This window comes from Rousettus aegyptiacus, unplaced genomic scaffold, assembly GCF_014176215.1.
Source record: "Rousettus aegyptiacus isolate mRouAeg1 unplaced genomic scaffold, mRouAeg1.p scaffold_m13_p_2, whole genome shotgun sequence".
In the NCBI taxonomy this organism is placed as follows: Eukaryota; Metazoa; Chordata; class Mammalia; order Chiroptera; family Pteropodidae; genus Rousettus; species Rousettus aegyptiacus.
In genome coordinates this window covers 129,183,920-129,197,003 of record NW_023416295.1, presented here as the reverse complement: position 1 = coordinate 129,197,003, position 13,084 = coordinate 129,183,920, and the positions used below count along the sequence as shown (strand labels likewise).

At 44.7% G+C, this 13,084-nt stretch overlaps 1 protein-coding gene across 1 annotated transcript; it reads right to left on the bottom strand.

The window, feature by feature from the left end:
• Nucleotides 1–280: 280 nt before the first annotated feature.
• On the bottom strand, nucleotides 281–5,485 carry LOC118613669 (keratin, type II cytoskeletal 6A-like). Its single transcript, XM_036236670.1, has 9 exons — nucleotides 4,887–5,485; nucleotides 3,750–3,964; nucleotides 3,362–3,422; nucleotides 3,107–3,202; nucleotides 2,822–2,986; nucleotides 2,212–2,337; nucleotides 1,196–1,416; nucleotides 941–975; nucleotides 281–827 (listed from the first exon to the last, which is right to left on the bottom strand). The coding sequence occupies exons 1-9, from the start codon at nucleotides 5,424–5,426 to the stop codon at nucleotides 586–588; spliced, it is 1,701 nt and encodes a 566-aa protein (XP_036092563.1). The 5' UTR covers nucleotides 5,427–5,485; the 3' UTR covers nucleotides 281–585.
• Between the last annotated feature and the right edge of the window lie 7,599 nt (nucleotides 5,486–13,084).

The following is a 13,084-nucleotide window of genomic DNA, read 5'->3' as shown; positions in this document are numbered from 1 at the left end:
TCTGGGAGGAATCCTGAACATGAGGGCGCCAAACTGCTATTTACTGAAGTTCTCTAAAGGAGGGGAGTAAAACACATGGGTATTGGAAGTCTCCTTAACTCATGAAAAGCAGTTTGTCAGATGAAAGAGCATTAAAACCATTGGTGACAAACAAAGGCAATAGGAAACTATGCATTCTATTATAAATCTGCTTTATTTAGCAATTACAAGTGAGCAAAGAGCAGAGGAAACATAGCAAGGATACAGACTCTGTACATTGTAGAACTAGTCACTTGTGTTTTCATGGCCACTGCAAAGGAGGAACCCACACTTGGAAGGTGGGATATTCCTGGACCAATGGACAGCAAGGGGAAGTTGCCCTGTTCTGGAGTAGGACACACACAGTGACTTTCTGATGGAGAGCAATGGAAGCTCAGGTGGAGCAGGTAAGGGCAGAGAGGAGAAATGAGGGCACTCAGCAACTTCAGTTCTACCTCAAAGACTAAGAGAAGTAGGACGCAGAGAAAAGAAGGAACTTGAAGAGAAGGCCATGCAGCTGGACAGGGGGCCTGAGACAATGTGGAACCGAGTGCCAGTCGGAGGACTTCAGTGCCTGTAGCTCTTCCTGCTGGAGGATGAGGTGGTGGTGTATTTGATGGTGGAACTGCTGCCCCCAGCAGAGCTGAGGCCACTTCCAATGCCTCTGCCACTGCCAGAACTGAAGCCACCTCCAAGGCTGTAACTGCTGCCTCCGCCCAGGCCCAGGCTGCTGCCTCCGCCCAAGCTCAGGCCACTGCCGACACCGCTGGCACTGCCATAGCCACTGGAGACGGTGGACTGCACCACGGCTGTGGAGGGGAGAAGAACAAGGACGCACAACACATGGTGAGCTCATTCTGCCGGCCCGCGTCCAGTCAGAAGAGAACAAGGGCAAGGCGAGGAGACAAGCAAAGATACTTACAGATGTTGACTGGTCCAACGCCTTCCCCACTCAGCCTAGGAAGGAGGAAACACAGTTGACCATGAGATCTCAGAGAGCCACTATGGGCCCAGCGGAGGAAGCCTCCATGTGAGGCCAGCCCATGGGGAAAGTGACTTTTCAAAGGTTCTCTCCGAGTAACAATCATGGCCATGACTCGAGGACCCTAAACTTGTGCTCATTGGCTGGACGTTATGGAGAAGCAGCCAGATGTTTGAGGGGGTTGTGAGTACTCACCGGCACTCCTCGCCCTCCAGCAGCTTGCGGTAGGTGGCGATCTCCACGTCCAGGGCCAGCTTGACATTCATCAGCTCCTGGTACTCCTTCAGCAGCCTGGCCATGTCCTGCTTGGCCTTCTGCAGGGCGTCCTCCAGGTCAGCCAGCTTGTTCTTGGCGTCCTTGAGGGCCAGCTCCCCACGCTGTTCAGCGTCGGCAATGGCGGCCTGCAGGTTGGCGCACTAGAAGGGGAGATAGGCAGAAGAGCTTGTAATCCACTCGTCCTGAGGAGACTAACCGTGGTCCTCCGTTTCTGGTGAGGAAGAGTTCCAGAGCCCAGATGGTGTGGGAAGGGCTCCATGACTCTTTTTGTCCAGTCATCATGCATTCTGCAAACCCTATCTACTCTGGAAGCCACTTGAGAAATCCTGTGTTCCATGTGTTAGTCACCTCGTGTGAGGCTGTAGGGACTGTCTGCTGGACGACACTACGGAGGACGAAGAGACAAATGCACCCACGGGCTTGTTTTGAATCTTTACAGTATGTGATAATCTCATGTGACTGCCACACTGACTTATATAAAACTGAAAACATTCTCAGTAAGGTGATGACTGTCCTCCACCTCACATTTGTGGGTGACACTGGTCTTTGTCCTGTATCTTGGCTCGACTGTCTTTTTTTCATGGCTGAATCTCTAGCAGATTGCAGCAAACTTCCTCACACTCTCTGGCCTGACTTTGCTTTCTCAACTTGTTTCTTTTATGCCCAAATCAACTGTTCTTCCCATATAATCTCGAGCCCCTAGACTATGAGTTCACAGATTGGACCGGGGAAGGCTCCCCCGCCCCACATTTTTGTCTCATGCTCTCAGGTGGGACCCATCTCTCGCACCTGTGAGAACTCACTAAGGTAGCAACTGCATGTTCTGCTCGTCTTGCTGTTGCCTCAATTCGCACAAATTACCCAAATGATGGTTGAGGATGGCCAGGTGGTCTGGCAAGGGAATGATGCTTTTCCCTGCATAGACCCCACCGTACCTGCTTCTTGACGTGGTCAATCTCAGATCTCAGCCTCTGGATCATGCGGTTGATCTCAGCAATCTCCTGCTTGGTGTTGCGCAGGTCGTCCCCATGTCTTCCGGCGGTGATCTGCAGCTCCTCATACTGTAGTCCAGAGAGAAAGAAGGTGAGGTATGTGGGCTTTCACGTGCTAACGGCGCCATTCACTCTCAATCAGGCATTTAGTAAACTTGAACCTAATGGCTTCCCCACAAGATATTTTAGGAAACATTGATGTTGCAAGGTCATTGAATACTATACATTGACCTCAGACCATTCTCGTTATGGTGGGACCACTGACTGTCCAGTTTTCTTCAGAACCAGCAATGCTCTGCACTATGTTTCTATGAGCCAGAACCAGGGTGAAGTTAAAGCAACACTCACTAGGTTCTCTTCTACGTCAGCATTCCTCTCACATTGGGTTCCTTTGACTGACTAGACTTGCACATGAATTCTGTGATTGTCTAGTCTATCAGTGTAGGGAACACATTCTGTGAGAGGACCCAGCTCCCTCGAAGTGGATTGCCCAGTGAAGACTGTGGCCTTGCTGGTCTTCAGGAACACCTCAGCCACTGCACACCATGCCCACCTTGGTCTGGTACCAGGACTCGGCCTCAGCCCGGCTCCTCTGAGCGATCTCCTCATATTGAGCTTTGACCTCGGCGATGATGCTGTCCAGGTCCAGGTTGCGGTTGTTGTCCATGGAGAGGACCACAGAAGTGTCTGAGATGTGGGTTTGCATCTGAGCCAGCTCCTGCAGAACGTATGACTGTCAGATCTCCTTCTGTGACATTTACAGAGTTCCCAGCCCTGAGACCATCCACCCGTCACAGAACCACATTAGAGCAAATACAAGGGAGGCGGATATGCTTACTGCCTCATAGAAGGCTCTCGTGAAGTTGATCTCATCCATGAGAGCATCGACCTTGGCTTGTAGTTCAACCTTATTCATGTAGGCAGCATCCACATCCTGGGAAATAAGCCAACAACGTGGAGTGAGCTGAGCCCTTCTTCCCATCTGCCCATCTTCTAACCTGCCCACCTATTGTCTTCTCAGATGTGGGAAGAGACACAGAGTCATCTCCTTCTACAAAGATCTTACTTCCACCCCTGATCTTACTCAACTCACCTTCTTCAGAGTCACAAATTCATTCTCTGCTGTGGTGCGCTTGTTGATTTCATCTTCATATCTAGAATGAGAAAGAGATAAGATGTCATTGAGTCAGCGGTGAAGACGATCCAGAAAAGGCAGCCTGGGACCCGCTCTTTGTATAATGGATATGCCACATTGAGCTTTCCTGCCAGATAGCCTACAGGACAAATTTTGTAGTCCCTAGGTTGTTTTCTTCTTTCCTCTCTCCTGGGCCCATATGGCCTTTTTCTATTCTTTGGGGTTTGTTTTCAGGCAACAATCGTGATTTTCATTTTCTGGGATACTTTTTACTAGCAAATCATGCTCACATCTGCTCTTGAGGTGTGTGCTTCAGGAAACCGAGCCCATTTGTCTTTTCACTCACTTGTTCTTGAAGTCCTCCACCATGTCCTGCATGCCCCTGAGCTCCGAGTCCAGGCGTCCTCTCTCTCCGACGATACTGTCCAGCTGTCTCCTGAGGTTGCTGATGTACTGCTCGAACAAAGGCTCCAGGTTCTGCCTCACGGTCTTGGTGCCCTGCTCCTGCAGCAGGGTCCACTTGGTGTCCAGGACCTTGTTCTGCTGCTCCAGGAACCGCACCTGGATGAAGGAAGGAAGGAAGGAGGAGATTTGAGTTGTCAGGTCCCCGAGCATGCTTGGTCACCATGATGCTGGGCTACCACAGAGCATGTGTAGAGCCTCAGGCCGGCAGCCTTGCCCCCCAAAGTGTTGTCCTTCACACCCCACAGATTTTACTGGTTAAGTTTCCCCATGGGCCTTGAGGTGCTCACCCTCTATGTTTTGAAGGCTATCAGTGACTTTCAACGTTTCTTTTCTTTCTCTTGACAAGCACAGTCCCTAATCTGGTTCAAAACAGTATTTTTCTGATATATTACACTAAGCCTTTTTCTTTTAGATAGTACCTCAGGCAAAAGAACGTCAAATATCTAGAATTGAATGATTAAATTTCACTCTTATTAATGGTTGGATTCTAATCTCACTTTCCAGTTAGTGCAGCAGTCTCCTCTAAAACGGACTTTCTTATTGGGCCCTATCTGGTTCCACAAACTTAGTATTTCAATGGAAATGTGTTCTGAGTCTTTTTCTTTAATCCAACAGGAATCCTTTTCTTTTCTCTTTTTTCTTTTACTTTTTTCCCTCTTGCCCAGAGCCCAGAGCCCAGAGCAGTTTTCTACTGGAATTTTTTTTTAGCTCTTCGATTCCTCAGATGGTAAAGCTAACCCATTCCACTTTCTCATTGCCTATTTTTCTTTCCTTTAGGCTTATCAAAAGTTGAAAAGTCTTCCTAGGCAGGAGGAATGAGGAACATTTAGTAAATGCAGTAGTTCTACAAGATTTCCATCACCGCCGTCTGTGGGCAACATGGAGCCAACCTGGCATCCCAGTGGGGAGCCAGTCTGTGTCTGTCTCCCTCTGCTCATTCTCCCCCTGGTAGGATATCAGTGGGTTCTCTAGTCTGGGGACTCAAAAATCCCAGGGGAGGCGGCTTCTCCCGACTCACCTTGTCGATGAAGGAGGCGAACTTGTTGTTGAGGGTCTTGATCTGCTCGCGCTCCTCAGTCCGCACCCGCTGGATGGTGGGGTCGATTTGCAGGTTCAGAGGAGTGAGGAGATTCTGGTTGATCGTGACCTCTTGGATGCCTCCGGGGGGGCACACAGGGAAGCCAGAGCCCCCATAGCCACCAGCAAAGCCAGCTCCGCCGCCGAGCCCAAAGCCGCTAGAGGCTGCACCGCCGAACCCAAATCCGCTCCCGGCTCCAGCTCCGTAGCCAAAGGCCCCTCCGACTCTGCCGCCATATCCTCCACCGATGGCACAGCTGCCCCCTCCGATGGAGATCCTCTTGGAGCCCCCCAGGCCATAGAGGCTGCGGCTGCCAAAGCCAGCTCCTCCACACACTCCACCGAGGCCGCCACTGCCCCTCGAGCGGGACACGGAGACGCAGCTGAAGCCAGAGCGGGAGACCCCAGGGACTCGGGCTGAGCTGGCGCTGAAGCCACGGCGGCTGCTGCTCTGGGTCCTCACGGTGGATTTGCTAGACATGGTTCCTGAAGATGCGAAGGCTGGAGAAGGCGTGAGAGGCTGGAGGGTAGAGCTGAGAGGAGCAGATGTGGGAGATGAGCTTCCCGCAGCAGTTTATATGTAGTGAAAATGGGCTGGGCACAGTCCTGGAAGGTGAGCTTGCAGATTGGGAAGGGCTGGGCTTTACAAATAGTGAGATCACCCCCCCAGCATCTAGAAAGGTATGAAATATGAAGATTGCATTTTTGGATTTCTTTCGTCAGGGAGAAATTCTCCTGCCTTCCAGCCTTGACTTGATCCCAACACAATAAGGCTGGATATAAATTCACTGAAGTCATGAATTAGTCATGTTCTCAAACAAAGGAGACAAGGCACTGATCTGTGATAATTGTCTTTTCTTTCTGCTTACTCAGACACTCTTCTGAGTGTCCCCTTCCCACACAGGTTTTCTACTCCACCAGCACCACCCTTCCCATCAGGGTGGGACGGTCTCTGAGGACTTACAGGCATTTACTCAGTGCCCTGAGCAAGAAGTGGCCTGCAGTGTTTTTTTCCACCATGTGTGAACCTGTCCCTAGGAGCTCTTGGATGTTGTTCCTGGTGGCCTGGCCATGGTAAGGGGGGGCTACTTTGGGGACATAATCTTCCCTTAAACAGCAAGGACAAAAAAGTTTTTGTTTGTTTGTTTGTTTTTTATGTGTAAGAACAACATTTGTTCCCTGTCCTGTCTGATAAGCTGCCCAATTAGTAGTTTCCTGAGAAGAGAGGAGACCTCACCTAAGACCACGCTGTCTGGAGACCCGACTTCTGCATAGTGTTTCCCTCCACGCCAGCACCTCCCTTCCCAAAGTGTGTTTTTTTCCATTGAACTGATTATCACGTAATTTTTTCTTTCCAACTGGAATTTATAGACTTCTTTTCTCTGCTGTTTTGGAATTTCACTTAGCGCTTAACTTAAAGGATTGAAAATGCATAGGACAAAAATCAATAAGGAATGCACCGAATTTTGGTTTCCTCAAATTTCTACATTTCTTTAGAATCAAGAGTCAGACATCTTAATGGGATGTGCAGAATGCGGAGGGACGTATGAAGCAGTGAATCATAAAAATGTGCCCTTACAAGTGTGGTGATGTCACAAGTAAATTCCAAATTTACATTTCTAATCTCAGCACTTGAAATCTAAATTTCTGCACATCTCAGAGAAGAGAAGGCTGTCAAATGAGTGTGGTGTTCGGTGTAAAGGGGAGTGAGGTTTGTGTTTTGCCGTCCACACATTAAGTACTGAGCACGAGGAACATGGAGAGCAAATGCAGGCATGTTGTTCTGTGAGAACATCTGGTTAAGTGGGTAACTAGAGGAGGAAAGACAAACTCCTGCATTGAGATGTCCTGAAGCAAGCACCTGATACCATTTTACAAGTAGTCCCATCTCTCCAATGTTTTGGGGGGCACAACACCCAGGAGGGAAGGGCATTTCCTGCCCAAAGGAGGTGCTAACACAGCGTCTGGCTGGGAAGAGATACCTTCTCAAGACAACGGAAGCAGCTCCCCTCCCTCCACCCTGGTTGCACAATGGATGACCAAGAAATGGGCTGCCACCCAGTTCTGAGAAAGAAGCGTTCCTTCCCATGGCACTGTTTTCTGATCCATGTTACTCTCTTGGGATGGAAGCTTTAGGCTTGGCATAGATGATGCCAGGAGGGGCAGGAACGTTTGGCAACTAAGGTGGAAGCAGCATGCATTTGCCCAATGTGATGTCCATGTCAATGTCCAATGTCCATTGCTGCTTTCACACTGTGATGGCAGAGTTGGGTAGTTGTAATAGAGTGTGTGGCTCACAAAGACTAAAAGATTTGCTATTTGGCCCTTTAAAGGAAAAGTTTTCCAACTCCTGGTTAAGAGCATGGATTGTAGAGACAAAGTGTTCAGGCTCATAACCAGGCTCCCCTGTGCCTACATGAAAATTAACTCATTTTCCACAGATGTAAACTGGGGATGAAAATAGTACCTACCTCACAGTGTCATGAGGACTACATGAGATAATTAATGTAAAGTCCTTAGCAGTGCCTGTACATAAGTTCTCAAAGAAGATGAGCTAATATCATTTTTATAATAGAAGTCTGAAGAAACTTGGTATATTCAAGCACCCTCAAGAAGCTTCAAGGACTAGAACATGAGTGCAGCTTATGTGTGTATGTGTGTGTGCGGTGAGCGGGTGAAGTGAAAGAGAATGAAAGCAACGTTAGTAAGAACCTGGAAGCCACATGTAGGCAGAGTTCTAGGTAACACCTTGCCCAAGTAGATGGAAGGTAACGGTGGTCGGCAGGCAAAGGGAGAATTCGAGTTCTTGGTGGGAGCCTAGTAAGCTGCTTCCTCCCTGCTCTGGAGTCAGGCTCCCCTGCCTCATCCTTCTCTGGATCCTCATCTATTTTCTGGGATGTGGGGGACAGGAGCAGGCTGCTGTCAACCAGCACAGGTGGCCAAATTGGTTCTTCCCTTAGTGTTGATTCTACCTGTTTTTAGAGTGGGGATAGACTCATCTCTGAATGAAGTATATGATTTAATTGCAGCAGGAACTTCACACTCAATCATTCAGCCTATCAGAGGACTGTTTAACTGCAATATATTATCCAATCTCGAGCTTAGCATGCATGCCAGACTGCACCAGCAATTTCCCAATACGAATATTTCTCCTATTGGTAGATTTATAACACATTCTCGTGTGTGTGTGTGTGTGTGTGTGTGTGTGTGCATACACACACACAGACGTATGTATGTATGTAAATTCCCATCACCACCTGCCAGGGAATGCTGCTCTGGGAACCAATTCCAGTGACCCTGACCATGAATGAGGTCAACTAAGAGAGCTCGTAATAGATGATGAGAGCTCCTAAGGCAGTGGAGAGGGAGCTGGGAAGAAGGAAACCCATGGCAGATCCATTTATGATTTTTTTCTTTCCTAGTCTCACCACCCTTAGAAGGTTAAATTTGTATTTTAGTCACTTGCCCTTGATTTTCTGTATCTTTCTTTGGGTGTGTGGAGGTGTCTGTCATTCCCTAACCTATGTTTAGACTGCCGCCTTGGGTTAAGCTTTACTTCTTTTTCTTCCAGATCCAGCCCTCTGCCCTCTATGCCTGCATTGTCACCCAGGAGAAGGTTATGTTCTTAGGTGGTGGGGACCTACAAATGGTTAGAGAATTGACTTATTGGATGAAATATTTCCAGTGACCCTGAATCATGTTCCATAGCAGAGCCCAGGGGAATTATATTTTCCCAGAGGAGCAGACCTTCATTCATAATAAGATTAGAACAAAGAATGATAGTTCAGGCAATTATGTGAGAGAAACTAAAGCAAGCAGTGGGAGTAATTCCAATGACACCTGGCCTCCTCCCCAGCAGGCTGCTGAACCCAGCCTCTATTCTCTGCCGAGAGAACCTCCATCCAGTCTGGTGCTGTCTCTGATTGCCAGGGAATAAAGGAGGCCTTTGTTTTAGAGCCCAGGGATTAATCTGTACTTTTTACATTTTTCCCAGCATGGCAGAAGGCAGGAGGGAACCCTAGAAGGCTGAGTCCATGGAAAATCTACCTCAAGAGGATTTGTCTTGTCTTTCTGCTTCCCTGGGTGGAGCTGGCTCATGGGAATGAAAGATGGGCTTTTGTCATCATCTGTCAAAAGCTTAAGACTAAGTGCCTAATCTTGCAAGCCTCAGCTCAGTATAAGGCTGTTCAGAGGGAATCCCACAGACCTAGTTCTGTCTCTAGGGAGTATCCATTGAAAGAGAAACATGAAGCCACACGTGTAAAGAATGTAGATTGTGGCACCAAAGTTGGAATGGAAAGCTCAGCCTTCTATGATATACATAATGGTTCTGAAAATATTGAAATGTACAAAATTGCATTATGTAATAACTAGGCTATTTATGAATATGTGGTATGCACCAAGTCGTAGCGCTTCCCTGTACATCTCAATTTTCACAGACACAGTCCACCTATTTTTTGCACAGAACACAGTGACAGTATCACATACCTGGACATGATTCCTGAGTGGCTTTGTCCACATCTGCAGGAGGTTTCTGACAGCTCCGTTTTCCAGGGAGATGAGGCTGTACCTCACTCAAGATAATTGTGTGGTCCAGAAGTCATTGAATGAATGACTTCTAGAGAATAAGATGTACAAACTTACAATTATAACATAAAAAAATCCTGGGATATAATGTATAGCATAGGGATTATAGTCAATAATATCATAATCCTGTACGGCAATGGATAATTACTAGACTCACCATGGAGATCACATCGTAAGGTATATACATGTCGAATCACTATGTTGTCATCTGAAACTAATATTGTATGTCAACTATAGTTTAACAGAGAGAGAGAGAGAGAGAGAGAGAGAGAGAGAGAGAGAGAGGAAGAGAGGAAGATGAGAGAGAGGAGGAGAGAGAAAAGGAAAGGAAAGGAAAGGAAAGGAAAGGAAAGGAAAGGAAAGGAAAGAGAAAGGGAAAGGAAAGGAAAGGAAAAAGGAAAGGAAAGGAAAAGGAAAGGAAAAGGAAAGAAAGGAAAAGGAAAGAAAAAGAAAAAGTTTGGGCCCCATGCAGAAAAGGCAGATCGGCTAATCTAGATGCCATTGCCAATTCACTTCCTTCTTCCACATAGCCACCACAGAAACTTGAAAAGTGAAATAGTCTTTCTCTTTTTAAAAAATATTTGTGTTTATTGAGCTATAATGCCTATACAGTGAAATGCACAGATCTTAAGAACAGAATTCAATCCATTTTGACACATTCATTTATTTCTATAACCCACATAATATCAAGATACAGAACACTTCCATTATTCCAGATAGTTCCTTGTGCCCTTTCCCTATAATCCCATTGCCTCATGCATTACTGTTTTGATTTTTTCACTTTAGATTAATTTATTTTAGAACTTTATATAAATGAGATCATACGACATATACTTTAAATATGTGCATGTGTGTGTGTGTATGTGTCTGGCCTTTTTCACTCAGAAAAATGTTTTTGAGATTCACAACAAATGCTTGTTGTGAATTTTGGCAGTTCATTCTTTTTCATTGCCAAGTGATGTACCATTATATAAATATACCACAGTTTCTTTATCCATTTTGATTGATGGGTTCCTAAATACTTCTAGTTTGGGCTTACCTTCTATAAAATTATTCTGAACTTAATTATGTGTCTCCATGTGGACATATGTTTTCATTTCGCTAAAAATAAATACCTAGAAATAAAATTGCTGTGTCAAGACTAAATGTATAGCTGCTCGGACACGTTGCTTGTGTTACATAATCAGAGCCACAATAAATTCCATTTTTCTCTCTATTTCTCTCTCTCTCTCTCTCTCTCTCTCTCTCACACACACACACACACACACACACACACACAACTAAATGTATATTAGTTGTACCATTTTAAAAAATAGGCTTTAATTTTTAGAGCAGTTTTAGGTTCACAGCAAAATTGAGCAAAAAGTAGAGTTCTGATATACCCCTCCCTGCCACACACAGCCTTCCCTGCTATCAACAACTTCACCAAAGTACACAGTTTTACAGTCGAGGGATCTATGCTGCTATAAACATCATGTGCAGGTTTTTGTGTAAACATAAGTTTTCAGCTCATTCAGGTAAATACAAAGGAGCACAATTGCTGGATCATATGGTAAGAGTGTGTTTAGTTTTGTAAGAAACGGCCGAACTGTCTTCAACATAACTGTACCATTTCACATTCTCACCAGCAGAGAGTTCTTGCTTTACATCCTCGCCAGCATTTGGTATTGTCATAGCTTTGGATTTTCACCATTCTAATAGGTGTTTAGTGGTATCTTGCTGTTTTAACTTGCATATCCCTAATGACATATGATACGGGAGCATCTTTTTCTGTGCTTATCTGCCATCTGTAGATCTTTTTTTTTTTTAACTGATTGATTACGATGCCCTGAACACTCAGTTCCTGGGTTTCCCCTATGCTTACTTTATACTGAAGTGTCTTTTAAGGTGTTTGGTCTATTTTCTAATTGGATTGTTAGCTTTCTTATTGAGTTTTAAGAATTCTTTTTATTTCATATAAGTCTTTTTAACTAATCTGTCTTTTGCAAATATTTTCTCTCAGTCTATAAATTGACTTCTCATTCTCTTGACAGTGTTTTTTTGCAGAGCAGAAGTTTTAAATTTTTATGAATTCTAGCTTATCAATTATTTCTTTCATGAATCATGTCTTTGGCATTGTATCTAAAAAATCATTGCTGGGGTGGCTTCATAGAGTAGTGGTTAGCACGTCTGCTTTACACACAGAAGGTCCTGGGTTCATGCTCCAGGTGGAGCCATGGACCATACCCCGGTTGCGCCAGGCCCCGAGTGCATGCCCCGAGTGTGTGAGATGCCCTGCCTTCACAGATCCAGTTCTTAAGGGGAAACAGTAAGATCCATAGCTCAGAGGTGGAAGTGAGAGAAGAGAAATTAAAAGAAGGGGGAAAGAAAATTAAATAAAAATAAAAAGTCATTGCCAAACCCAAGGCCATCTAGAGTTTCCCTTATCTTCTAGGAGTCGGATAGTTTTTCAGTTTACATTTAGGTTTATGATGAATTCTTAATTAATTTTTTGTGAAGAGTATAAGGCCTGTGATTAGATTCTTTTTTTTTTTTTTGCATGTGATGTCCAGTTGTTCCATGATCATTTATTAAAATGACTATCTTTTCTCCATTGTATCACCTTTGTTTCTTTGTCAAGGAACAAGTGACTATATTTGTGTGGGTTTACTTCTGGGCTCTCTATTCTATTACACTGGGCTCTCTATTCTATTCTTTTACCAATACCACACTGTCTTGAATACTGTAGATTTACAGTAAGTCTTGAGAATGAATAGTGTCGGTCTTCCAACTTTGTTCTCCTTCAATGCTGTATTGGCTATTCTGGGTCTTTGGTTTCTTCATAAAAACTTTATTTTGTCATATCCACAAAATAACTTGCTATGATTTTGATTGGGATTGTATTGAATCTATAGATTACATTGGCAAGAACTGACATCTTGACAGTATCAAGTCTTCCTATCCATGAATATGGAATGTCTCTCCATTTATTTAGTTCTTGGATTGTGTTCATCCAAGTTTTGTTGTTCTCCTTATATGGACTTTGCACATATTTTTGTTAGATTTATACCTAAATGTTTTGTTTTGGGTATAATGTAAATGATGTTGGGTTTTTAAATTCAAATTTCAATTGTTCATTGCTGGTATACAAGGGATCAACTTGTAGATATTAAGTTTTCATCTTGAAACCTTGCTATAATTGTGTATTATTAGTATTTTTTGTCAATTCTTTCAGATTTTCTATATAGACTATCAAGTCATCTGTGAACAAAGATAGTCTCATTTCTTTATTACCAATTTGTATATACCTTTTATTTCTTTATGTATGTGTGTATGTGTGTTTCTAATTGCATTAACAAGGAATTCTAGTACAATATTGAAAGGTAGTGGTGAGAGGGAACATCCTTGGCTCATTCCTGATCATAGCAGGAAAGCTTCGAGTTTCTCACCATTAAGTATGATGTCAGCTGTAGGTTTTTATAGATGTTTTTAAAAGAAATTCCTCTCTATTTCTAGCTTGCCGAGAGTTGTTATCATGAACAGTGTTGGATTCTTAATGCTTTTTCTGCACCT